The sequence below is a fragment of the Sceloporus occidentalis genome, unplaced genomic scaffold (genome assembly GCF_023333645.1).
Source record: "Sceloporus occidentalis isolate IW3139 unplaced genomic scaffold, rSceOcc1.0.p SCAF_231, whole genome shotgun sequence".
In the NCBI taxonomy this organism is placed as follows: Eukaryota; Metazoa; Chordata; class Lepidosauria; order Squamata; family Phrynosomatidae; genus Sceloporus; species Sceloporus occidentalis.
The window spans coordinates 1,099,660-1,123,873 of record NW_028317211.1 but is presented as its reverse complement, the minus strand read 5'-3'; the positions used below and the strand labels follow the sequence as shown (position 1 = coordinate 1,123,873).

At 53.7% G+C, this 24,214-nt stretch overlaps 2 protein-coding genes and 1 pseudogene across 4 annotated transcripts; 2 read left to right on the top strand and 1 right to left on the bottom strand.

Annotated features, from left to right (window-relative positions):
* The first annotated feature begins 564 nt into the window (after positions 1-564).
* LOC149276701 (equilibrative nucleoside transporter 1-like) lies at positions 565-6,193 on the top strand (annotated as a pseudogene).
* A 4,415-nt stretch (positions 6,194-10,608) lies between these two features.
* Positions 10,609-14,936, top strand: LOC149276700 (heat shock cognate protein HSP 90-beta). 3 transcript variants are annotated; one of them, XM_089503393.1, is made up of 11 exons: positions 10,609-10,755; positions 11,006-11,080; positions 11,358-11,505; positions 11,741-11,874; positions 12,152-12,451; positions 12,532-12,697; positions 12,839-13,029; positions 13,156-13,303; positions 13,632-13,900; positions 14,029-14,362; positions 14,667-14,936. In XM_089503393.1, the coding sequence occupies exons 1-11, from the start codon at positions 10,609-10,611 to the stop codon at positions 14,774-14,776; spliced, it is 2,022 nt and encodes a 673-aa protein (XP_089359519.1). In that variant the 3' UTR covers positions 14,777-14,936. The 3 variants fall into 3 exon arrangements, with proteins under 3 accessions (XP_089359519.1, XP_089359518.1, XP_089359517.1); XM_089503392.1 differs by having other exon boundaries at positions 11,006-11,212; positions 11,376-11,505; XM_089503391.1 differs by having other exon boundaries at positions 11,006-11,212; positions 11,346-11,505.
* Positions 14,937-18,400: 3,464 nt separating this feature from the next.
* On the bottom strand, positions 18,401-19,297 carry LOC149276699 (adenosine 3'-phospho 5'-phosphosulfate transporter 1-like). Its single transcript, XM_089503387.1, has one exon. It carries the CDS (start codon positions 19,295-19,297, stop codon positions 18,401-18,403), a length of 897 nt encoding a protein of 298 aa, XP_089359513.1.
* Between the last annotated feature and the right edge of the window lie 4,917 nt (positions 19,298-24,214).

Here is a 24,214-nt window from a genome sequence, read left to right as displayed (position 1 = left end):
CCCCCGATACACAGATGATAGACCCCCCATACACAGGGGACCGACCCTCCCCCGATACACAGATGATAGACCCCCCATACACAGGGGACCGACCCTCCCCCGATACACAGGGGTCTGTAGAGTAAAGGATTTTTATATTATTAGGACAGCCTGGTTCCAATAAATTTACGCCTCCTTTTTGGGAGAAAAGATGTCCCTCGTCTAGAATCCTGTGACTGGTTCTGGGGGGTCTTAGTAACAAAACGTACGAGGAAAGTCTAAAAAGCCTCAATAAGGGAGACACGAGACACATACAAAGGGTTAAAGAACATGAAAAGAGGGACCCAGAGCTAGACTGCGGGATTGAGAGGGTGGAAGGCTGGGGTAACAGGAGAAAATTCCTCTTTACAGAAAAGGCAGTGGGTACCAGGAACAGACTCCCAGTGCAGGAATTCCAGAAAGCTTGTGAGGAGCATAAAGCTCCCCTGAGGATCGGTGCGCTGTGCGCCTGCGTCCGGCCGGCACCCGGCAGTGGTGGGGAGGGACGCGGTATTTGCCGTGTTTCTTGGTGTCCATCTTCTGTTGATGGTGAGACCAGGTGCTCACGTCAGCTCCTCTCTTCCGCGCAGGTACAACGCCGTCTGGTTAATATTCTTCATGCTGGGTCTCGGGACGCTGCTGCCATGGAACTTTTTCATGACGGCTACCATGGTAAGAATCCCTAATAAATCAGCCGTGGCCTCACCGTGGTCGTTTCTAGGTGTGGGTTCCGCGGTGGTCTCTGAGTTTGTGTTCCATGGTGGTCCCTGGGTTTGGATTTTACGGTGGTCTCTTTGTTTGGGTTCCTCAGTGGTCTCTGAATGTGTGTTCCATCGTAGTCTCTGGATTTGGGTTCTGCAGTGGTCTCTGGGTTTGGGTTCCGTGGTGGTCTCTGGGATTTGGTTCCGTGGTGGTCTTTGGGTTTGGGTTCCATGGTGGTCCCTAGGTTTGGATTCCACGGTGGTCTCTTTGTTTGGGTTCCTCAGTGGTGTCTGGGTTTGGGTTCTGCAGTGGTCTCTGGGTTTGGGCTCCGTGGTGGTCTCTGGATTTGGGTCTCACGGTGGTCTCTGGGATTTGGTTCCGTGGTAGTCCCTGGGTTTGGGTTCCATGGTGTTCCCTGGGTTTGGATTCCACAGTGGTCTCTTTGTGTGGGTTCCTCAGTGGTCTCTGAATTTGTGTTCCATCGTGGTCTCTGGGTTGGGGTTCCGTGGTGGTCTCTGGGTTTGGGTTCCGTGGTGGTCTCTGGGTTTGGGTTCCGTGGTGGTCTCTGATGCTCTAATCTACACCATTTCCCTTGTTAGTATTTCAAGAGCCGTCTCGCTGACGTGGATGTAGGGAACGACACTCATTCCCAGCGCCACAATGACTTGGGCATTGTGACCACAAATCCCACCGGCATCCCGGGCCCTGATGGCGTCACACCCTGGACGGCAGTCTGGGCCGGCAACGTGTCCTCCGAAGCCCCCCCACAGCAGACCTACCTGCAGAGCAAGTTCAACAATGTGATGACCCTGTGCGCCATGCTGCCCCTGCTGCTCTTCACGTGTCTCAACTCCTTCCTGCACAACAGGTGAGCTGCGGCGAGAGGGGTGCCGGGCCACCAGTGGGCGAGCTCGATGCTCCAGACTCACCTTGTCCCTTCCTCAGGATCTCCCAGAAGATCCGAATCGGGGGCAGCTTGGCCGCCATATTCCTGGTCTTTCTGATAACGGCCATCTTTGTGAACGTCCCTTTCTCTCCAGCCACGTTCTTCACTCTCACCATGGTGAAAATCGTCTTCATCAACTGTGAGTAAAGGGTTGTGGCACGGTGTGTGTGTGTGTGTCACCACGTGCCTGTGTCATTGTGTGTCTCTGTGCAGCACTGTCTATCTGTGTGTCGGTCACTATCACTGGCTGTCTCTGTGTGTCGGTCACTATCACTGGCTGTCTCTGTGTGTCGGTCACTATCACTGGCTGTCTCTGTGTGTCGGTCATTATCACTGGCTGTCTCTGTGTGTCGGTCACTGTCTGTCTGTCATTGTGTCTCGCTCACTGGTGCTGTTGGACTCTCTGCCGCCGGCAGCGTTCGGCGCTCTCTTGCAGGGCAGTCTGTTTGGATTGGCGGCTCTCTTTCCGACCAGTTATACGACTCCCATCATGAGCGGCCAGGGTCTGGCGGGGACGTTTGCGGCTTTCTCCATGATCTGTGCTCTGGCCAGTGAGTATGAGCCTTTCTCTCCCAGTAACCCCACTCATATCTCCTTTCTCTCCCAGTAACCCCACCCATATCCCCTTTCTCTCCCAGTAACCCCACTCATATCCCCTTTCTCTCCCAGTAACTCAGCTCATATCCCCTTTGTCTCCCAGTCACCCCACCCATTTCCCTTCTGTCTCCCAGTCACCCCACCGTTTCCCCTTTGTCTCCCAGTAACCCCGCCCATTTTTGTTTTGTCTCCCAGTAACTCCACCCGCTTCGCCTTTGTCTCCCAGTAAGCCCACTCATTTACCTTTTGTCACCAGTAAGCCCCCCCCCGGCTCCCAGTGATCCCAGTATGTGTCTCCACAGGTGGCTCGAAATTGGAGGACAGCGCTTTTGGCTATTTCATCACAGCCTGCGCGGTCATCTTCGTAGCTCTCCTGTCATACCTAATGCTCAACAAACTGGTGAGTACCCAGTGAGCCACGTGCCGATATATATCCCGGGGTCTGAGCTGAGCTTAAAGCCTCGCGGGTCTCTTCTTCTGCCAGCTGTTTGCAGGGACATGGTGGGCGGGGAGGAGGTTCGAGGGAACGTGGTGAGCGGGGCCACGGTGGGTGGGGACACGGTGTGATTCTCCCTGTTCTCTGGTGTCAGGAGTTTTACCGATATTACACGGTGGAGAACCTGAAAGACAACAACACCTCGCTGGAGATGAAGAAAGATCTCCTGCACAAAGGTGAGACTGCAGGGGCACCACGTGACATAGAGCGCCACGTCAATCTCTGGGCAATAGAGTGCAGCGTGACTAAGGAATAGAGTGCCGAGCGACTGGGGGAATAGAGTGCCGAGCAACTGGGGAAATAGAGCTCCGAGCAACTGGGGGAATAGAGCGCCAAGCGACTGGGGAAATCGAGCGCCGAGTGACTGGGGGAATAGAGCACCGAGTGACTGGGGAAATCGAGCGCCGAGTGACTGGGGGAATAGAGCGCCGAGTGACTGGGGGAATAGAGCGCCGAGTGACTGGGGGAATAGAGCTCCGAGCTACTGGGGGAATAGAGCTCCAAGCTACTGGGGGAATAGAGCGCCGAGCAACTGGGGGAATAGAGCGCCGAGTGACTGGGGGAATAGAGCGCCGAGTGACTGGGGGAATAGAGCGCCGAGTGACTGGGGGAATAGAGCGCCAAGTGACTGGGGGAATAGAGCGCCGAGCGACTGGGGGAATAGAGCGCTGAGTGACTGGGGAAATCGAGCGCTGAGTGACTGGGGGAATAGAGCACTGAGTGACTGGCGGAATAGTATGCCACATGATTGGTGAATAGCATGCCAGGTGACCTAATGAGGGAGGATAGAGGGAGAGCGCTGGGGTGTGGTGGGGGAATTGGCGGTTGGTGGCTGCTGGTCTCGTGGTAACTTCTCTCCGTACCCCACAGACGCAGCAGACGGGGGGGCTAAAGAATCGGAAACCGGAATACAGTCCATCCTCCGTATCTTGAAGAAGGTTTGTAACGCCTCGCCTTCTCCCCCCCCGCCGTCTACTGCTACCTTCTCCTCCCACCGTCTCCTGCAACCTCCCCCCCGCCTCCTCCCACCATCTCCTGCAACCTTCTCCTCGCCCCCTCCTCTCACCATCCCCTCCCACCGTATACTGCTGCCTTCTCCTCCCACCGCCGTCTCCCCCCACCATCTTCTCCCACTGTTTCCTGCAACCTTCTCCCCCCCTGCCTCCTCCCACCATCTCCTGCAACCTTCTCCCCCCCTGCCTCCTCCCACCATCTCCTGCAACCTTCCCCTCACCCCCTTCTCTCACCATCCCCTCCCACCGTATACTGCTGCCTTCTCCTCCCACCGCCGTCTCCCCCCACCATCTTCTCCCACCGTCTCCTGCAACCTTCTCCCCCCTGCCTCCTCCCACCATCTCCTGCAACCTTCTCCCCCCCTGCCTCCTCCCTCCATCTCCTGCAACCTTCCCCTCACCCCCTCCTCTCACCATCCCCTCCCACCGTATACTGCTACCTTCTACTCCCACCGCCGTCTCCCCCCACCATCTCCTCCCACCGTCTCCCCCCACCATCTCCTGCAACGTTCTCCCCCCGCCTCCTCCCACCGTCTCCTGCTACCTTCTCCTCGCCCCCTCCTCTCACCATCTCCTACCGCCATTTACTGGTACCTTCTCCTCCCGCCGTGTCTCCCCCACCATCTTCTCCTGCCGTCTACTGCTACCTTTTCCTCCCACCTTCTCTTCCCACCGTCTCCTCCCATCGCCTCCCCCTACCATCTACTGCTACCTTCTTCTCCTCCCGCCCTCTCCTGCCACCACCTCCTGGGGCTACGGCTCCCCAAAAACTTCCTTAATCACACCCTTTCACCTGTAAATTAATAGTAATCCCTGGCCTTCCCCCCACGGGGTTATAGACCGCTCCACGCCCACTCTTTACATGTTTATCATGTGTTTGCAGATGTGGGTCACGGCTATGTCTGTCTGCCTGGTGTTTACCGTCACCATCGGGATCTTCCCATCAGTCACCGCGGACGTGAAATCCACCATCGCCGGAGACACGCAGTGGGGTAAGTCGAGCTGCCCCAGGGATTAGGAGAAAGGGTAAAAGCCCTTATCACAGGAGCCGGGTCAGGACGTGGTACGTGGGCCACGCGTGGCCTCTTGGAGCAGCCATTAAATGATTGTATTCTGAGAATGGTCACCAGGTCAAGGAGACTGAATCCTGAATTGCCCCAGGTACCCCAGGCTGGGTGACCGTGTGATATACGAGGGGCAGTTGGGGTGCAGGGGCCATGGCAGACATCGCTGAAATTTGACGGGAAGGACCCACAGTATACTCAGTAACCCCTGCATTTTGCTACCACAAGCACTTGACTCGCCATACATCGACCAAACGTGACGACAGCTCACCCCAAGTAGGGTGCAACTCAGAAGGAGGGGGGGGGGGGTAAGAAGTGGGGCCAGAGGGGATATTCAGGGCAGGAACTATAGGGACAGCTAAGCAAGTGTAAGGGTCCATTCATAGAGGGGCAGTTCTAGAGGAGCGACATTCATGGTGGAGACTTATTGGGACAATTCATGGGGTGGGGGCAGTTTTTGTGGGATTCTGAGTTCACTGAACTGGACGATTCCTGGATGGGGGAGATTTGCTGGGGCATTAAGTGGAGGTGGTGTAGTGATGAAGATGGGATCAGGGTGTGCGCTGGGCGCGTGGTCAGCCTGAGGTTGCACGGGGTTAATACATAGTGTCCCGTCTCCAGGTATGTACTTCATCCCTGTCTCCTGCTTCCTGCTGTTCAACGCGTTTGACTGGGTGGGGCGGAGCATCACGGCTGTCTGTGTGTGGGTGAGTAATAAGGCCCTCCCCTGAGGGGCAGGTGATCTGCTGTCCATGTGGTAGAGGAGAAATGTTAGGGCCAAAAGAACAGGAGGAGTTACATTGAGCAGTGGGAGGGGTTTTGATGCCAGTGGGAGGGGTTTGCTTTGCCCTGCTCACCCAGCTGTTTTTGTTCCTAGCCTGGGCCGGGCAGTAAGCTCCTCCCGATGCTGGTGTTTGCCCGCGTGGTGTTCCTGCCGCTCTTCATGCTGTGCAATGTCACCCCCCGGAGTTACCTCCCCGTCCTGTTTGCCCACGACGCCTGGTACATCTGCATCATAGTCATCTTTGCCCTGTCCAACGGCTACTTGGCCAGTCTGTGCATGTGCTTCGGGCCCAAGTAAGTAATCTGAGGAGCCGCGCAGGGCCTGCCCCTGTCTCACTCTCAGTGCCTGCGGGACAGGTCTCTCAAGTCTCTCTGTCACCCGCAGGAAAGTGGACGTACAGGAGGCGGAGACGGCCGGCGCCATCATGGCTTTCTTCCTGTCGCTGGGCTTGGCCTTGGGAGCCGCTTTCTCCTTCATTCTGCGGATCCTGGTGTGATCGGGACGTACCGAAGCCTGACCACGTCTAGCCGGTGCTACCTCTCTCCCACCCACTGCGGGACACAATCAGCAAACCCCAGGCCCAGGCAAATCCCACCCGTAAGCCAAGTAAACCCCACGCGCTGTCCGCTCTGAAGGCTCGGGCCGAGCTGCCCCATATATACGCGGCACGTTCATTGGGGTCCGCAGGGGCGGGTCTTGCTGTAACGGACGCCCCAAACAGACGGGGGGCTTCAACCCTAATAGTAAAGGGGCCTGCATCCTGCCTACCCACTTTAACCCTTCACTGCCAGGGTCCACAAGAGACTCCATTACTCTTCCGATGCCGTTTCTGCAGCGTTTGTGGATCCCGGGGGCCACGGGCCACGTCTTCTATTCCCACGTATTATTCATTCACTGACAGTTCTAAGAGTTTACAGTTTTTTATTATTGGAAAAATTTCAAAAATTGGCATCGTGAATTGTTTTTCTTTTTTTTTTATAGAAGGTTGTAACTTTATTTAAAGGGCTTCCTGCATACAAAGGAAACGGAGTTTTTTCAGAAAATGTAACACGTTATTAGTGCGGCTGAAATAAGTTTTTTATTATTTTCATCGTGTCTGCCCATTCTTTAGTGTTTGTTTGGTTTTTTATCTCGCACTGACCCCCGGGGTGGGGAGGGGGAGGGGATGATGCATTTGGGGCGATAAACTCCATACACACAGAAAACGTACATTCACATAAATGATGAAATCCTTTAAAAACGCAAAAAAAAGTAATAAAAACAAGTATTCTCCCACACCGGCTCATAGAGCGTCCGCGCGTTACTCCCGCACCGTCTCATAGAGCGTCCGCGCGTTACTCCCGCACCGTCTCATAGAGCGTCTGCGCGTTACTCCCGCACCGTCTCATAGAGCGTCCCTGCGTTACTGCTGCGGCATCTCATAGAGCGTTCCCGCGTTACTCCCGCCCGTCTCATAGAGCGTCCCCGTGTTACTCCTGCGGCATCTCATAGAGCGTCCCCGCGTTACTCCTGCGGCATCTCATAGAGCGTCCCCGCGTTACTCCTGCGGCATCTCATAGAGCGTCCGCGCGTTACTCCTGCGGCATCTCATAGAGCGTCCCCGCGTTACTCCTGCCCCGTCTCATAGAGCGTCCGCGCGTTACTCCCGCCCCGTCTCATAGAGCGTCCCCGCGTTACTCCCGCCCGTCTCATAGAGCGTCCCCGCGTTACTCCCGCCCGTCTCATAGAGCGTCCCCGCGTTACTCCCGCCCGTCTCATAGAGCGTCCCCGCGTTACTCCCGCCCGTCTCATAGAGCGTCCCCGCGTTACTCCCGCCCGTCTCATAGAGCGTCCCCGCGTTACTCCCGCCCGTCTCATAGAGCGTCCCCGCGTTACTCCCGCCCGTCTCATAGAGCGTCCCCGCGTTACTCCAGCGCCATCTCATAGAGCGTCCGCGCGTTACTCCTGCGCCGTCTCATAGAGCGTCCCCGCGTTACTCCCGCGCCGTCTCATAGAGCGTCCCCGCGTTACTCCCGCCCCGTCTCATAGAGCGTCCGCGCGTTACTCCCGCCCCGTCTCATAGAGCGTCCGCGCGTTACTCCCGCCCCGTCTCATAGAGCGTCCGCGCGTTACTCCCGCCCCGTCTCATAGAGCGTCCGCGCGTTACTCCCGCCCCGTCTCATAGAGCGTCCGCGCGTTACTCCCGCCCGTCTCATAGAGCGTCCGCGCGTTACTCCCGCCAGTCTCATAGAGCGTCCACGCGTTACTCCCGCCAGTCTCATAGAGCGGTATAACACAGGTCGTAGCTCACCGTGGCGGCCAGCGTTAGGAGGCTGTCGGCTGACGTCTGCGCGGCCCCAGTGCTGGTCGGCCGGCCCCCGACCAGTGAAATGTGAGAGGTGAGGAGGTGCAGGAGAGTGAATGGGTGAATGAAAAAGTGAGTGAATGCCAAAAATGTTTAGGGGCAGAGCAGGCACAGGCAGACTGTTTCAGGGGCAGAGCAGGCACAGGCAGACTGTTTCAGGGGCAGAGCAGGCACAGGCAGGCTGTTTCAGGGGCAGAGCAGGCACAGGCAGGCTGTTTCAGGGGCGGAGGGGGCTCAGAGGCCGATCACGTAGATGTACGTCTCAGTGTATAGTGACGGAAGTTACGCTTTAATTAATTTTTTTTTTTTCAGATTTCTCGTTTTTTCGGCAGATTACAATAAATATTTTCGCCATTCTTTTTTTTTGGGGGGGGGTTACATCTTAAAGTTGGGGGGGTGGCACAAACCGAATCTGCCCCGGGTGCCAGATACAGCGGGTACGCCCCTGCAGCTTGTGGTTACGTTACTAATCGGTTGGCCGCATCATGCAGCAGATCCCACGCGTGATCTGATACACGCGGTTTACGTCACACGGCCTGAACTGAGCAGCACAAGCCTCGAAGGGTTAATTCCCAGCATCACCGCCTGGGAAACTGCATAATAATGAGATGGGTGGGGATAAGGTAGGTTCTAGATTGATAGGGGCGGGACTCACAGAGAAACTACTAGAAAGTCACAGCACCTCCAACAGCCAAATGTCCTTCCACCAGAAAAAAAGTCCCGCAGATTATATCAATTCTGGGCTCTGCGGATGCGGCTTGGAGGGGACGCCGGCCTGGTTACCTTGGAAACCGCGGCCGCTCACCGTACGGACTGTCAGTAAAAGCCAGTGCCCTGCGTACCCATCCAATAATAATAAACAACCTATAGAGCGTTAACCCCTTACAGAGAGACCGCAAGAGCTTACAATCTAATTTTATTACTCTTATAAATATTACAGCCAGTGTGTGTTGTACAGGGAGCAGTCTGTGTGTTGTACGGGGTGCTGTGTGTGATACGGGATATGTATAGGCTATATACGGGGTGGGCTGTGTGTTATAAGGGGCATATATACAGGGTATATACTTAGTGGGCTGTGTATTCTATGGGGTGTATATGGGATATGTAAAGGGTATATATAGGGGGTGGGCTGTGTGTTATACGGGGTAGATACTGGATATGTAAGGGGTATATACGAGGTGTGCTGCACGTTATAAGGGGTATATACGGGGTGGGCTGTGTGTTATACGGGGTATATACTGGATATGTAAGGGGTGTATACGGGGTGCTGTGCGTTATACGGGGCATATACTGGATATGTAAGGGGTATATACGGGGTGTGTTACACGGGGTATATCCTGGATATATAAGGGGTATATAGGGGGTGTGTTATACTGGATATGTAAGGGGTATATACGGGGGGTGTTATACGGGGTATATACTGGATACGTAAGGGGTATATATGGGGTGCGTTATACTGGATATGTAAGGGGTATATACGGGATATAAAAGGGGTATATACTGGATATGTAAGGGGTATATAGGGGTGGTGTTACACGGGGTATATAGGGGGTATATACTTGATATATAAGGGGTATATACGGGGCATATAGCGCCGGGCACGCAGTTTACTGCAGGGACAGCCGGCTGAGTCAGTATATAGTTCCGGCTGTCAGTTGGTGGCGGAGGGATCCGGCTCGCGCTCCGTCCCGCTATATAAACTCGCCGGTTGCCGTTTCGTTCCTTCTTCATTCATAAGAACAAGACACGGACGTACAGCAAGGTACCGGGGATGGGGTAACAGCGGGCAAATCCGGGCTTACAAGGGAGGATAATACCGGGCAATTATTTGGTTATGGGGGTGATACAGTATTGGGGCTGTTATCGGGGTGTTGGTGGTGCCGGGGCTCTTGTTGTGGTTTTTTTTTTTGAGGCTGGTTATAGGGCATCGGGTGGTATACCGGGCGTGCTGCTGGCTATAGGGGCTGGAGCTATATCTATGGGGGTGAGGCGGTATATAGGGGATGAGGCAGTATATAGAGGTGGGGAGCTTCCGGTATGTATAGGGGGTACGCGTTATATGTACGGGATGGGGCGGTGTGTAGGGGTAAGCGTTATATGTACGGGATGGGGCGGTGTATAGGGGTACGCTGTTTTGTGTATAGGGGACGGGGGGGCACAGCAGGTGGGGGCGTCGCACTATAAGCCGCAGAGCGCTTTGTGGTGAGCTTTCAGGCTCCGCCCATTCCCCACAGGCCCCTCCTTTGGAACCTTCTAGACTGGTTGCCTAGAGGGAGGGGTCAGTGCACGTGCTCAGGAGCCGGCAACAAGTGCGACGCCATCTTGGAAACGCACCATTTCTTGTGTCAGGGTGACCTGGAGCTGTCCGGGGTAAATAACGGGGCGGGGGGGTCGGGGTTACCCGAGTGTAATGTGCCCCGGGGGTGACCCCCATTAGCCCTGGTTCCTGAAAAGCCCCTCGCCCACATAGTGCTGCCCCCTGCGGTGTGTGAGGTGAAAACAGCTGTATAGACGAATCGGCGAGCCGGCCCCCTGTATAATGTATAGCTGAATCGGCGAGCCGGCCCCCTGTATAATGTATAGCTGAGTCGGCCCCCTGTATAATGTATAGCTGAGTGGTGGCTGACGTTGGGCTTTCTTACAGATGCCAGAAGAAGTCCATCATGGCGAGGAGGAGGTGGAGACCTTCGCCTTCCAGGCTGAGATCGCACAGCTCATGTCTCTTATCATCAACACCTTCTACTCCAACAAGGAGATATTCCTGCGCGAGTTGATCTCCAACGCCTCCGATGTAAGTGTTCCTGCTGGAGTCGGCCCGAACGCGATCGACGCGGCTGGGGGCCCGTTTCCCGACACTATCTGTGGAGGTCCTTATGGGGGGCCTCTTTCTCTAATATTGTGGTTGGTGGGGTGGGTGCTGCTGTTACACGTCAGACTCTGAGCTCTCGGCGGCTGCATTTGGTTTGTGAGCCGGTCCGTGAGGGGCCGTTGGGCTTTGTTTGTGGTGTCGGGGTGTCTCACTGTCAGTGTTTGGGTTTCAGGCCCTGGATAAGATCAGATACGAGAGTCTGACGGATCCATCCAAGCTGGACAGCGGTAAAGATTTGAAGATTGACATCATCCCAAACCGCCATGAACGCACTCTTACCTTGGTGGACACCGGCATCGGCATGACCAAGGCTGACCTGATCAATAACCTGGGAACCATCGCCAAGTCTGGCACCAAAGCCTTTATGGAAGCCCTGCAGGTAAGGCGAAGTCCCCGCTTTGGATGGGCAGCCTAGACCGTGTTTGGCGCCCTGGTTGATCAGCAGCTGGCCGCAGCCCACGGTGGCTCTTATTGGCTGTTCAATGCCGTGACGGTCTCTTCTCTTCCCGCAGGCTGGTGCAGACATCTCCATGATTGGTCAGTTTGGTGTGGGTTTCTACTCTGCTTACCTGGTGGCAGAGAAGGTTTCCGTGGTTACCAAGCACAATGATGACGAGCAGTACATCTGGGAGTCTTCTGCCGGGGGCTCCTTCACCGTTAAAGTTGATCATGGTGAGTGGCTATAGTACGGGTTCCTCACAATCTACTGGCTGGACCATAGACTGTCCTCCTGCCAGACTTTGCCTGGATCTGCTCACCAGCAGAGATCTTAGAGTATGTGGGCTTTTCTTTACCACACCACCTCTGGTGTTGGACTCGAGCGTGTTTCCATGTCTGTCCGGATACTGTCGTGGCTTCACATTCATTGTGGGAATCGGTGAAACTTAACGATTGCTTTTCTCTGTAGGGGAACCCATCGGCCGTGGCACCAGGGTTGTCCTGCACCTCAAGGAGGACCAGACGGAGTACTTGGAGGAGAAGCGTGTGAAGGAAGTGGTGAAGAAGCACTCTCAGTTCATCGGTTACCCCATCACCCTCTATGTGAGTACCTGGCAGGGCAGTTCTAATATCGCATATGGGGGGGGGGGGCAGACTTCATCCGCAAGGTCTTCAAAATTATTGACTAGAGGTTTACGGACGGGGTTAATACTGCCAGGTCATGAGTAAAGGTGTAAATTGCTTAACAAAGACCATGTGGGGCAGCGAATGGTGTCGCTGGGGACATGCGCGGCGTTCAGAGCTCGTATAGCGAGGTCTGGCGGCCGTCTAGAGACCTCTGCAGCTATTGATATGCTTAACGAATGCGCTTTCCCCACAGCTTGAGAAAGAGCGAGAGAAGGAGATCAGTGACGACGAGGCAGAAGAGGAGAAGGAGAAAGAGGAGGGGGAGGAGGGTGAAGATAAACCCAAGATAGAGGATGTTGGTTCAGATGAGGAAGAGGAGGGAAAGGACAAGAAGAAAAAGACAAAGAAGATCAAAGAGAAATACATTGACCAAGAGGAGCTGAACAAGACCAAACCCCTCTGGACCCGCAACCCCGACGACATCAGCCAGGAGGAGTATGGCGAGTTCTACAAGAGCCTTACCAACGACTGGGAGGACCACCTGGCTGTCAAGGTAACCTGCCCACTACCTGCGCGGCCGCTCGCTGCTCCTTTATGTGAGAGAAGGGGTTTTAATCACCCTTCTTCCCGCAGCACTTCTCTGTGGAGGGCCAGTTGGAGTTCCGGGCCCTGCTCTTCATTCCCCGCCGGGCCCCCTTTGACCTGTTTGAGAACAAGAAGAAGAAGAATAACATCAAGCTGTACGTGCGCAGAGTGTTCATCATGGACAGCTGCGACGAGCTGATCCCAGAGTATCTGAGTAAGTGACATGTGGCCCCCTTTTCTCTCTGTTCTGGGGTAACCATTGCCCTCCCAGGGCTTCGCAGGGTCTAGTGTCCCCCATGAAGTAACTCTGGTGTTCATGCGGCGTCTTGTATTAAGTGTCCTCTCCTCCTCGCAGACTTTATCCGCGGCGTGGTGGATTCTGAGGACTTGCCTCTGAACATCTCCAGAGAGATGCTGCAGCAAAGCAAGATCCTTAAGGTGATCCGCAAAAACATCGTGAAGAAATGTCTGGAGCTCTTCACCGAGCTGGCCGAGGACAAGGACAACTACAAGAAGTTCTACGAGGCCTTCTCCAAGAACCTCAAGGTGAGCGCCGTTTGGGGGAAGAATGCGGGGGGCCTTTTTTTTTTTTTTTTTTTTTTTTTTTTTTTTTATTTCCTGGGGATCAGGCTCCTTGTGGACCGCTGTCTGACCCGCTCCCTCTCCTTACAGCTTGGCATCCATGAGGATTCCTCAAACCGTAAGAGGCTGTCCGAGCTCCTGCGCTACCACACATCCCAGACCGGGGATGAGATGGCCTCTCTGACAGAGTACGTGTCCCGCATGAAGGAGAACCAGAAGAGCATCTATTACATCACCGGTAAGCACCTTGCCCACGGTAGAGAACTTAATCGGTCATTGGTCTCATCCCATGCATGTTTAAATTCTCACTGTTGCCCTCTACCACTTCTGCCGGGAGGCACCCCCTCAGTAAAGTAAAACTTTCCATTTCGGCCTCTGACCCCTGATTAAATGTTCTGCTGCATTTATGTTTCCAGACTTATCTTCGTGTAATTTTTAGCAGTAGGTGGTTCCCTGATCTGCTTTGCTGCAGAGTGTTACAGCATTGATTGAACGTCTTGCGTTTAAGGTCCTTGCCATTAATTTAGGGCTTCTAGCCGTCGCTAATTTGCTAACTTTTCTCTCAGGTGAGAGCAAGGATCAGGTGGCCAACTCTGCCTTCGTGGAGCGGGTGAGGAAGCGCGGCTTTGAGGTGGTCTACATGACAGAGCCCATCGACGAGTACTGCGTGCAGCAGCTGAAGGAGTTTGACGGGAAGACTCTGGTCTCCGTCACCAAGGAGGGTCTGGAGCTGCCGGAAGACGAGGACGAGAAAAAGAAAATGGAAGAGAACAAGGCCAAGTTCGAGAGCCTGTGCAAGCTGATGAAGGAAATCCTGGACAAGAAGGTTGAGAAGGTGAGGCGAGGCCCCCTTGGCCACGCATATATGGGGGAGGGGAGGCCATGTCCTGCCTGGTGGCAATTCCTAACAGCCCCTCCGGGACCCGTTTGTTGGCTGCCCATCTCATCGTCTTTCCCCTGCAGGTGACAGTGTCCAACCGCCTGGTGTCCTCTCCGTGCTGCATCGTCACCAGTACATACGGCTGGACCGCCAACATGGAGCGCATCATGAAGGCCCAGGCTCTGCGGGATAATTCCACCATGGGCTACATGATGGCCAAGAAGCACCTGGAGATTAACCCGGAGCACCCGATCGTGGAGACTCTGCGGCAGAAAGCCGAGTCCGACAAGAACGACAAAGCCGTGAAGGACCTGGTGGTTCTGCTGTACGAGACAGCGCTGCTGTCATCTGGCTTCTCTCTGGAGGATCCTCAGACTCACTCAAACAGAATATACAGGATGATCAAGCTGGGCTTGGGTGAGTGAGACCGGAGCGGCTGCTCACGGGCTGTCTAACTGGTGAGCAGGAGCCCGTTACTCCCTAGATTGGGGAACTTCCCAGTACAGAGCGCCTCCTGCTGGTCGGTGGTGTCGGCAGCTGCCCTGTCTGAGATTATAACGTTTGGGGGAGGGGCCGGAGTTCCACTGCACGGAGGGCAGATGCCCTGGTTATAGCAGATCTGCCCCTGGTGTTCGGCGGGTGGCTGTAGAAGGAGCTGCTGGCATGCAGGTTGGGTTTGGCAGAATGGTGGCCGCGGATTAAATGTCCTTTTCCTCCCCAGGTATTGATGACGATGAAGCCGCCGTGGAGGAGACGACCCCGGCCGTCCCGGATGACATCCCACCTCTTGAAGGAGAAGAGGATGCGTCTCGCATGGAGGAAGTGGATTAATCGTCTCTCCCCGAGCTGTGAATTTACCCCGGCTGTCTCCTCGCCCTCTTTTTTAAAACCCAAGTTCTGTGTCGGCACCGCGTCCCCTGGGGGTATCTGGCTGGAAAATGCATCCTTTCTATAGACTGGAAATGTCACTTCTGGGGGCGCCGTCCCCTCTTCCCCCTAATTTATACCCAGAAGGAGCGTAAGCTTAGCGATGGAAATGGCTGCTGCCCCCCCCCCCCCCCCCTGCGCTCCTCGGTTGTATCGCTGCTGCGTTGCCGGTCGGTCACCAGGCTGAGTGGGTCCCTCTGCACCGTACACACTGCTGTGAGCCCCCCCCCCACGTAAAACCCCCCCACGGGGAGCTGGAGCTCTGGCTTTGGGTGGATTAGGATGAAACGTCCCTCGGCGTCTCGAATGCCCTGCAGTCTCCCGAGAGTCCGTGTTCTGTGTTTTTGTTCTGGTTTTTTTTTTTGTTGTAAAATTAAAAAAAAAAAATGCAAATAAAGTTCTTTTTACACTGAAGTTGGAGTCTGAGAGATTTATGGTTAATTATCGGCTGGGTTGGAGGTCCGCGGATCCCCTTCAGAAACTGATTGGGGAGAAGTCTATGCTCGGATGCTGAGGATGAAGTGCGCGAACGTCTCATCCGCTATATGAGTTATTCATACAGACTGTGGGGAGAAATAGAATGGCTCGGTCTTATTCACGTCCACAGGCTTGATTAACGAAAGTCTAGAGGAACGGACTTCCTTAGCATCGCCATAAAGCGTCTGCTTCCCGGTCTGCGGATACGGGGGGTTTATTGGAAATAAACGCGATGCGCTGATTGGTGGATTTCTGGCTCCGTCTCTGGTCTGTGAAATAACTTGTCGCAGGGAGGGGCCTAACCGTTTGCGGTCTTCCTGATTATGTTTTGGCGATGCGGGTCTCAGTCTCCAGATGCCCTCCGTAAGGAAGACCTGAAGCTCGACTGATCCGGATAAACTCCTCGGTGTCCGGCGGGGGCCGAAGTAATTGGTCTGCCGAGGGAGAGAGTTTTGGAAGGCAGCGCTCTGGTGTATAAGCCACAGGCTCGGAGGAGAGCTGCTGGAGCCTCTGAGATGTGCCTCCCCGTGGGGGCCGCGGGTTTCTGCCGTGTGTGGGCGTCTCGTTGGATGTCATGTAAAGAAGTTCAACTTTACAGAGTAGTAGATAAGTGGAACAGTGTCCCAACAGAGGTGGTAGAGGGTAATCGAGTGAGGAAATGTAAACACGCATTGGGATAGACATACGGCTCCTGAATGCCAAATGGTTCTGAGCTGCCGGCAGGTTCTGGGTTTCTGCGCTCCAGTAAGGGGGATGCGCCCGTCGCCGGTTTATGCAGCCGATCGATGTTCGGGATTCACCGACGTGGCTGGTTTCATGTACAGCCCCGTCCTGTGTGCGAGTATATATATATATTTATATATATATATAATTTATAGGGCGAGTGTGTAGGAACGGTGTGAGTATATATATATATATATATTTATAGGGTGAGTGAGTGTGTAGGAACGGTGTGAGTATATATATATTTATAGGGTGAGTGTGTAGGGACGGTGTGAGTATATATATATTTATAGGGCGAGTGTGTAGGGACGGTGTGAGTATATATATATATATTTATAGGCTGTGTGTGTCCGATGATAAGGTTAAAAATGCCCCTCTGATACCCCTGCCCCGGATCTGCATGGGGGTGGGCAGTATACAGGTGGCTGAATCACTAAAGGTACTTCCTAGAGATGCCCACCAGGTGGCGCTGCAGCCGTGCTCCTCACACACCCATTGGCTGAGAATTTAAAAGGATTAAATAAAAGGTTCATGAGCAGTGGATCGACCCCGGGTGAAAGCGTAAAGTTTTATCTCTTAAGGAAGTCCAAAATATATCGCTTTGGTGGGGAGTTGACACCCTGTGCGTATCACAACTTAAAGGCTTTCTCACCCTCTCCGAACCCCCATAGAGAAATGAAAACTGTATAAGCAAGAAAAAGCTAAACCCCACATGAACTGAAACATAAGAAATACATATACCCTCCCTACCATTCTCCCCAAATTTTACCCCATCCCATTTTGGGAAGTACAGCGCCTACTCATAGCCGGGCAGTAACTGATTAAAGGTCTCTCGTGATTCTGATGGGGACACCAAGAAAAGAGAAAAAAAAAACAATGCAGCGAGGATGATCCCCCCCGGTTTAAGTTACGTTATCAGCTGACGTGTTTTATTATTATTATTATTACTGGCAATTATTTGCCGGTTTAAATCCTTAGAACCCCCCCCCAGGGCAGGGAGTGTCTGCAGGGGCAATTAACTGATAAACACGCAATTCATCACGCAACAAGTCAGCCACTTCCTTAAGGTGGGGGAATTCCCGACATGTCATGCATACCTACCCACTGTCCCTGTTCAGTTTGTCCAGTCCCTCTCTGGGCCCCACACCCCCAAAGACCCTCTTCTCTAGGAGGTCAGAATGTTTGCCGGGTATGAGGGGATCGCAGGGTTCTACAGCCCTAAAAGCCCCGATAATGTGTATAGCACAGGAAAACGAATTTATAAATTAAACAGGGTTAATAACCCCCATTATTCTCCTAAATGCCCCGCTCAGTTACACAAATACCCCACAGTAGGGCACAAAGTCTATTTACAGGGAAGTGGCTGTGTGGACGCAGCGTGTGTGTAAAGCCCCTGTCTCTTTAATAAATGCCCCGGAGCGTCGGCCGGCGGTTCCCGGTCAGTGGATCACAGATTGAGTCAGAACGAGAATTAACGAGGATCTCGGCAGAGAGAGAGAGAGAGAAATGAACCCCCGGGGGGGCAGAAACGCGTTGAAAATCGCCGATTGAATCGCCGATTTCAATCGCCGATTGAAAGGGAGACTGCTGTGACTTCTCTGCGTCTGCTGATCTCCCATACTCGTGCTGAGCCCCACAGTTTGAGGGCCCCTGCTGGGGAGGGGGTGGTTAGGTGGCCCCTGGTCACCCAGGCCATATAATACACGGTAAGAGCGGGGCCAACCCCTACACATCATATATATATATATATATACATATACATATATATATATATATATATATTAACCCTGAGAGCTCCGTCAGGCTAGTCATACATAAGCCCCCCGGCCCCCAGAGCGTGAAAGCTCCTACGGGGTCTCCTTCCTGGAGAGTGAAACCCGGAACCATCACTAAAAATTCATATAACTGAATTCATTCATCTGCCCAACAGCCCCAGGAAGCTGCCCCCGGTGTCCCGACTCACAATAGGGGCAGATACGACAAGAGGAGGCACAATAAGGAAATGGACCATTTAATAGAAGAGCCCGGCACAGGAATGAATAAAAATAACAAGTCACGAGGTTAACGCCCTCCTCCTTCCTAATTACACAAAGCCAGCGGGGGCCGCGTGGCCAACGTCCTCCCCGAGCCGGTGCAGCTGAGGTCACGTTAGTCTCCCTCTCAGTCTGTGACTCTGCGGGACTCAAAGCGACAAACGCTAAAAAGAGTAATAATTAAAAAGAAGAAAGGAAAAAAAAGTCCAAGGCGAGCGCTTTGCGTTTCCGCCGACTACCGGCAAAGGCTCCATTAACGCCAAATACAAGGGTCCTCCTGGCCACCGGGTCCCTCTCACACCTTCTGCACGGCCGGGGGGTCCGCGGCCTTCTTCCCCTTCCTCCTCATCCTCCCCCGGGCGTAGACCCGCAAGAACAACGCAAGGAAGACCACGGCCAAGCCCACCGCTCCCACCGCGGTGACCGGGTGGCCGTAGATCAGACAGGACAGGAGGATGGCCAGGGCCTGACGCAGAGTCATGATGATGGTGAAAACGGCCGCCCCGAACTTGTTGATGGTGTAGAAGATGAAGAGCTGACCGAAGGCCGAGCAGACGGAGAGCAGCGAGGCGTGGAACGCAAAATCCGGGTGGCGGATCATGAAGCGAGCGGCTTCCACCAAGGCCCCCTGCTCCAGCAGAGAGCCCACCGTGAACAGGCAGGAGAAGAGGTTCACCCCAAACATCATCTGCACCGAGGACATCTTGTACTTAAACAGGGAGTCCTGCCAGTTGGACGTGAAGCTGTCGAAGATGATGTAGCCGGACAGGATGACGACGCCGGAGAAGGTGGTGACTCCGGAAGCCCGAGCACCTCCGCCGTTGGACAGCAAGAACATGCTGACCCCGACGGAGATGAGGACGGCCGTCAGGTACTCCCAGTACTCGTAGGTCTTGTGAGACACCAGTTTACCCATCAGCATGACCGGGATGACCTTGGACGCCTTGGCCAGGACCTGGGTGGGGAAGCTGATGAACTTGAGGGCCTCGTACTGGCACCAGCTGCTCAGGATGTTGGAGAGCGAGGCGAAGGAGTATTTGTACATGGGGGCGCCGTGGCGGGGCTGCTTGGTGAAGGCACAGTACATTCCGGCCACGGTCAGTGCCAGGATCCGGTTCATGAAAACCAGGAACTGGGAGTCCCGGAAGCGCTCGCCGCGGCCACCCTCCTCCGAGCCGTACGTGCGCGTCATGACCCGCTCCTGCAGGACGCCCCACGTCAGGTAGGAAATCTGAACGAACGGAAGCGACAAAAGAGGGTGAGCAACGCGGGAACGCAGAGACGCTACGCATATACACGGTCCGTCTCACTACCAACACCCCCGAGGTCTCACCTGCAGTCCCGCTGCACAGAAGAGCAGTCTGAAGGCTTGCTGGGTGGTCGAAGGGTCCGCGTCCGTCCTGGTGGCGGATGAAGGCTCCTCGGGGGCAGCAGACTTGGACTCATTCCCAAAAACACAGGATTTCACCGCGGGGTAACAGAGGCCGCGGCCTGCAGCAGAGAGGGGCAGAAACGCATCGAAAGAGACTCACAACGGGCGGCAGAACCCCTTCCAGCCCGGCGGCCGACATGAGACACGTGACACTCACAGGACACCAAGCTGTGGGGGTCTTGGGAGGGCATGACGGGGTCTGGGCCGTGTACTGGGGCAAAATCCTGGGGCCACAGAGGGGCCCTTACCTGTCTCCAGATAGTTCCTGCGCTTGAAGTACTTGATGAGCAGGAAGCCGGGAACCAGGATGGTGCCATAACCGGCAATGTTCACCACGAAGCGCACCAGCCAGAACTCCCCCCATGGATCCGACGCAGGAACCGCAGGCGGGGGGTCCTCGGCGCAGACCCCCAAAACACAGAGGAGCAGCAGCGGCAGCGAGCTGGGGGGAGACAAATCGTTACACCGGCCCCGCACCCCAATAAACGCAGCACCCCCAGAACGCAGAGGGGGGGCAGCGAGCTGGGGAGAGACAAAGCGTTATATTTGGGGGGTATTTTGGGTCAGGTGAGTCTGTAGCCCCTGCAGTGAGCAGATGGGGCAGCACATGGCACCCAATGGGTTAATGAGCGTTACTCAGTGCAGTCTGGCAGTTTGTGGAGATGGGGGGGGGGGGTTTGGAGATAAAATGCCATCCAGAAACATCTAATCGCTGCGCAGCAATCACATGGCATCAGCGGTTACAAGGCGTGTATCCGTGGGTCCTGCTGCACGGCTGTGAGAGGCGGGGCCTGGTCTTGTATGTTAGAGGGGCAAAAATTAAAGGGTTACATGACAGCGCGGTACATCGTGGGCTGAAGGGATTAACGCGTCTGCGCCACTTCCAATAGCGGGCGATTATTCTGCGGAACCGATAGAGGTAGAAATGCTTCCAAACAACAGGGGAAGCCTTTGTGCCTCGCGCTCCCCACTTCCTGTGCCATTACCGCTGCTTCCTAACCCCGGCTGCTCATGTCCCCAAAACTTTTATATAAGTGGGGATGGGGGGGCATCTCTTATCCAACAGAGGAGGCAGCAGCTGTGGAAACCAGTAAGAATAACGCACCCCGTACTGGCCGCACCCGGAACTCGCCGGCACATCGGCCCCATCTGGCCCTTCTAGTCATATGACTATCCCATGCATGTATTACCCTCTACCACCTCTGCTGGGAGGCTGCTCCACTTATCTCCCACCCTCTCAGTAAAGTAAAACTCCCCTCCATCTCAGTCTCTGACTCTCTAGTGTTAGATTCCGCCCTCTTGTTGTAATTTTTCTCCTCCTCTGAAATAAATTCCCTCCCGTCCTTTATTAACCCTTTATTGATTTAAATGTCTCCCCCCATCTCTCTCTTTCTCGCCTTTTCCTCTTCTCTCTCCCCCCCCCCCCTCTCTCTCCATCGCCCCCCCTGTTTTTTAATCTGAATTAACAGAGATCAGAATCCGGTTTAACCATTTGGTGGCCGCTGGGGTTCAGACTCCGCGCACACAATGCCCGGTCTGTCTGCAGGCTGCCAAGGGTGGGGGGATAAAGAGAGGATTGAGTGCGGGCGACAGGGCGGGGGAGGGAGGCAGTGAGGTTACGTGTCACTAACGTGTGTAAGGGTTAACGTGTCATGCCACATGCCTGCGCCCAGCCTGGGAAATACCCCTCAAGGGCCCCAATGGGTATCAGGCATAGAGGCCCCTAACACGGCATGTGGCCCCAATAACAAAACATACATCAGGCATATGAGACCGGAGCATGTTAACTAAACGGTTAGTGGTAGACAGACGGGTAACGGGAAGCGGACCCCCCAGAGAGGGAAGTTGATACCAGGAATGGACTCCCAGTGGAAGCAGTCCAGGCAGAGTAAAGGAATTGCATAAAGTGAGAACTCCCGAACCATAAAGCGGGGAGCGGCGGCAATAAAAACACGGAGCAGGGACACACGGCACGTACACACGGAACACAGACATAACACGCACGTATACACACAAAACATACGCAACACAGACATAACACATGGGAGGACACACGGCACGTACACAGACATAACACACGTGCGCACAGACAGGGCACACACGCATGGACAGACAGACATACAGACTGACGGGGGCCGCAGTTGTTACTGAACCCCCCCCCGCCGCCGCCGCCACTTTAAGAAGAGCCTTTCTGCCTCCAGGTAACCGTCTAAATTATTTGCCCCTCGTTAACCCTTTAATAGCCCAACAAAGCCTATCGCAGGGACTCACTAATGGAGGCACCAAATGGTCCTGATAACTGTTGTCATGGAAACCGTGACTTGTCGGGAGGTAAATATATTCTGAATTAAGTCACCTGAATTCAAGCAGGGATTCCAGCTGTGATAAAGCGGGGAGAAAAGAACCAATCGGGACGCTCAGATATCATTAACTCAGATAGTCTGCCCATTTACCCCGAGACTGGCTATAAACTACCCGGCGCCGTTCCACAGTCCGTACACACCCGACCCCCGCACACCAGGAGCCGCCTGCATCAGTGACATCACCCCACAGCCCGACACCTACCTGCCCCCCATGGCTAAGGATCCGGGACTCTGACCGGAGAGCGGAGCTGGAGCCCTCACTGCACCAACAAGCAGCTACCGGGGGACAGAGCGCCTCGCGGAGCGTCACCGCAGCGCCCTCTGTCCGCGGGGAGGACTCACTGCACCAACAAACAGCTACTGGGGGACAGAGCGCCTCGCGGAGCGTCACCGCAGCGCCCTCTGTCCGCGGGGAGGACTCACTGCACCAACAAACAGCTACTGGGGGACAGAGCGCCTCGCGGAGCGTCACCGTAGCGCCCTCTGTCCGCGGGGAGGACTCACTGCACCAACAAACAGCAAGACGGAGCGCCTTGCTGTCAGAAGGAGGGAAGACGGCACCGACTCTCACTTCCCCTGATCTGCAGTCAGTGTGGCAAATATTTTTTTTTTGGTGTGGTAGCGGAGGGAGGGATTGCATGCTAGGGAGCGTGGAGCGGGGCTCAAGGAAATGCTTGGGTAGGGTCCAATTTTTTCACTATAAAATATATTGGCAGCATGGGCTAATATTTATATATATAATTGGCAGCAGGTGCAAATATATATAGGCAGCAGGGGCTAATATTTATATATATATCGGCTGCATGGTCCATATTAACCTCTTCAATCCCAGGGGTTTTTGGTACCTCAAGTCCCGGAGCAATTTTGCCATTTTTGTCGGTTCAGCGATTATTCTCTTTTCCTGTGAATAGTGCATCCGTGTAAACTATATATCGTTGTTTCAAGGAGAGATATGCCATAGTTACATGATTACTACATTTCTCATTCTAAATTTTCAGCTAAAAACTTGCGAAAATTAGAAAAGAAAAAAACACTTTTTTACCTCACAGAATTAGGTAAAGCGACAGAAAATCCCCTCCAAGTTTATCAATTCCTGATTTCAGAAATACCTCATTTATATAGATTTTCCAGACTTTCCCGGCACTTATAGGGAGCATACTATAAAGTGTACATTATTCGTAGAATTTTTATGCTTATGGCTTAAGGGGTTTGGGGGTTGTGTTAGGGCAGTGGGATGTAAGGTTTTTTTATATATATATATTGTTTTGATGGTTAGAGGTCCTCTTGAATGTTATTGATGCCAGTGATGTGTTTGGTTTTTTAATTATTTATCGTATTTTAGTGAATTTATTTTTTTAAATCACTTACCATTTCTTTTCTCCTTTTCGTTTTTCAGCATGAGAGGACACTCTCATCCCCTGCAGGGATATCCTGTCCTCCGAGGGAATGCCCGATCGCACGATGGGTGTTTAAAGATGTAACAGTTTTACGGCGTTCGTGCCAGAAGCCGTTACATCAGATCAGACGGTAGAAAGCCGGCAACGCCACTGCATGAAGGACAGGACGTACTGGTACGTCCATAGGGGATTCTTGGGATGTGTTTTTTGGATGTACCAGTACGTCCATAGGGGACTGAAGGGGTTAAATAATGAAAAATAACTGCCAGTTTAGTTTTTAATCAGATTTCAATCACAGTCTTTACTTCAAAGAGATAAGTACAGATTATGTAGTTAAAAATGCATGTCTAACGCAAGGCTGGAGATGCCATTGAATAGGGACCCCTGGACGCTGATTTATCTATACATTATACAGGCGCCCCGGCTCGCTGATTTACCTATACATTATACAGGGGGCCGGCTCGCTAATTTACCTATACATTATACACAGCCGGTTCTATACGCAGTCACCCACAGGAAAAACACCAGAAAATGGGCAGTTACACAAAGCTTTAGGTTTATTTGTCCGCAGCGTTTATTTTTATTGTAACATAAGTGGAATCTTTAAGAAAGAAACCGAATGGTTAAGGAGAGGCGAGGTTTGGGTAAAGTGCTACTTGGTGTAGTTGCCATAAAAACCAGTGGAATGTGATTCCGCCGTATTGAGTTTGTCCAAGAATTGCTCTTTTCCTTGATAAATAATGTCCTTTATGGTAAATACATTAGAATACCGGAGGGGTCACAGAGCCACAAGAGCCGATTATGGGGGACACAGCGTCTGGTGAGTATACTGGCGGCGGATATGGGGCAGACACAGCAGCATAACAAAGCCTCAGGAACAAACATGGCAGCTAAAGTACATCCTGACAAGTGATTCC